At 34.1% G+C, this 3,097-nt stretch overlaps 1 protein-coding gene across 1 annotated transcript; it reads right to left on the reverse strand.

Annotated features, from left to right (window-relative positions):
* Positions 1-2,675: 2,675 nt before the first annotated feature.
* On the reverse strand, positions 2,676-3,091 carry LOC112505460 (auxin-responsive protein SAUR24-like). The gene has a single exon (XM_025109365.1). The coding sequence runs from the start codon at positions 3,075-3,077 to the stop codon at positions 2,781-2,783; it is 297 nt and encodes a 98-aa protein (XP_024965133.1). The 5' UTR covers positions 3,078-3,091; the 3' UTR covers positions 2,676-2,780.
* Between the last annotated feature and the right edge of the window lie 6 nt (positions 3,092-3,097).

The following is a 3,097-nucleotide window of genomic DNA, read 5'->3' on the forward strand; positions in this document are numbered from 1 at the left end:
AATACTTGTCATTTATTAATATATTTGTTTTTTGATAGATCTATTCAATTACTAAATAATTTATTTATTAATAATTTAATTAGTTATTAATTATTAACAATTAATTAATTAATATTGAATGAAGCTCAATGAAAACGGATAAAGCTCATTAAGGTCCATTAAAAATGTATAAAACTCATTAAGGCCTAATAAAATGGATTGGAACCCAATAAAACCGAATAAAGACCAATAAAGCTCATTTAGCCCAATAAAACTGAATAAAGCCCAATAAAATAGATTAAAACCAAATAAAAACGAATAAAGCCTATTAAAGCATAATAAAATTAAATAAGACCCAATAAATGGATTGAGGCCTAATAAAGGCGAATAAAGTCCATTAAACCCACTAAAATTGAATAACGCCCAATAAATGAATTAAGTCCCAATAAAATCGAATAAAGCCCAATAAGTCCCAATAAAGACGATTAAAACCCAATAAAACTGAATAAACCCCAATAAGTTCCATTAAGCCCAGTAAAACTGAATAAAGTCTAATAAAACCGAATAAACCCAATAAAATCCACTAAAACTCACAAAAATTGAATAAAACCCAATAAATGAATTAAGAACCAATAAAGACGAATAAGGCCCAATAAAATGGATTAAAACTCAATAAAAGTGAATAAAGCCCAATACAGCTCATTAAGCACAGTAAAACTGAATAAAGCCCAATAAAACCGAAAAAAACCCATAAAACCCACTAAAAGTGAATATAGCCCAGTAAATGAATTAAGGCTCCATAAAAACGAATAAAGTCATTAAGGCAAAATAAAATGGATTAAAACCCAATAAAATCGAATAAAGACCAATAAGACTCATTAAGTCTAGTAAAACTAAATAAAGTCCAATAAAACCGAATAAAACCTAATAAAGACCATTAAGGGCCCCAAAAATTGAAAAAAATCCAATATTAATTGAGGCTCGATAAAAATGAATAAAAACCATTAATTCCTAATAAAGGCCATTGAGGCCCAATAAAATGGATTAAAACCCAATAAAACCGAATATATACACATATGTATATAACACGGCCCAACGGGTATATATACATATAACACATACACGTGTGTATATTAACACACATATTATCCAGACATTCACATGTACACATACATTTAAACATATATACAACATTTGATACATGTATCTTCAACAATATGTACATAGATTCAATCGTGGTTAGCAACCAATAACATATATACACATCATGTATACATATGTATATAACACGGGCTGGCGGCTATATATTCATATAACACATACACATGACGAATACACGTGTGTATATATAACACACACAATATCTTGACATTCGCATATACATATACATTTAAACATATATACAACATCCAATACATGTATCTTCAACAACATATACATAGATCCAATCATGGTTAGCAACCAACACACRTATATGCACATCGTGTATACATATGTATATAAYGCRGGCCAACAAGTATATATACAAATAACACATACACATGTGTACATATAACACACATCGCGGTTAGCAACCAAAACACATATATACATATAACACATATACATGTATACATATGCACCAACACATAGACATGTGTACATATAACATATCACACATAAAAAATGAGAAAATAAAAAAAAATAGGATAACTCGCTGATCAGCGACAAATTAGTGAAAGAATGGTCATTCCCTCACTGATCCCTCCCTGATCAGCAAGGGATCAGTGAGGGAACTGGTTTTTGGCATTTCCTATCTGATCCCTCACTAAATCAGCGAGAGATCAACGAGGAAACTGGATTTTGGCCAATTCTCTTGTTGATCCCTCGCAGATCTGTGAGGGATCAACGASRGAACTGGTTTTTAGCCATTCTCTCGTTGATCCCTCGTATATTAGTGAGGGAACTAGTTTTTGGCCCTTCCTTCGCTAATCCCTCTCAAATCAGCGAGGGACCTGTAAAGGAACTGGTTTTTGGCCATTCCCTCGTTGATCCGTCACTGATCAGCAAGGGAGTTTTTCCGTCGCTAATTTCCATCGCTAATACTTTGTTTTCTAGTAGTTACCTAAATGGTATTTTGCAGTTTATGTCGAAAAGGAGTAGAAAGAGAAGAGGTTTGTGATCCAAGATACAACCATCAATTCAAGACATACTACGTCAAGCAGAGGAAGACTTTGGACCTAACCATCCAACGAGTGGGCTCACTATCCCGTGTTGTGGAGCCATATTCGCTGATCTTGCTTATCACCTTGGCTTGCTTGAAGCTCTGTCAAAGAAGCCCATTATTCCCTTTTTTCTTGTCCAATACAACCAGCACCAGAAATCCACTCTTTATGTTATGTCAGCTAAAGTAATTGCCAGGGATTCTCGTGCACGAACAAGCGAGCGTAGGCCCTTCCCTTCACCCAGTAAGAAGTGATTTTCTTTGGCCTTGGCTTTCTAGGAGGTCAAGGGTTCAAACCTCACCATAGGTGAGGAGGGTGTGTGAGTTTATTTGTTGCATTTACCATATATAAACATTATATACTTAAAAAAGTGTTTTTCTTGGCGACTTTAGTTAAAATTCCTATAATTAAAGAACTCACGGCAGGAATTCTAGTTTACGCTTTTTAGTTTATTCAGATATAAGAATCGAATTGTATTGTGTCATTTATGTCTTAGATCATAACACAATCTGAATATGTAATTCCTAAATCAAATTTCATAAAATTTGTTAGTTCTTTTCAAAACCATGGTAGAAATTTAAAGCTGCTAGGTACAAGTCATAATGCCCCCAAACGAGAAGCAAGATCAGTGAATATGTCTTCGCTGCATGGAATAGTGAGGCCACCCATTGGATGGTTGTACCCAAATTCTTCCTCTGCCGGATATAATAATTCTTGAAATGCAGGTTGATTTAACAATGATACTGGAACCACAAATCTCTTCTTCTCTTGTTCACCAACATAAACAACAAAATGACCTTTAGGGATGGCCATGTATGTATTTCTACTTCCATTTGACAATGATCGTCGGAGAATTTGTTTTGCTTGAATGATCCGAGGCATAAGAATGGCCATTTTTCTAAGGAGCGGACAGT

Source organism: Cynara cardunculus, unplaced genomic scaffold (assembly GCF_001531365.2).
Source record: "Cynara cardunculus var. scolymus isolate 2C unplaced genomic scaffold, CcrdV1 Un_Scaffold_11228, whole genome shotgun sequence".
NCBI classification, from domain to species: domain Eukaryota; kingdom Viridiplantae; phylum Streptophyta; class Magnoliopsida; order Asterales; family Asteraceae; genus Cynara; species Cynara cardunculus.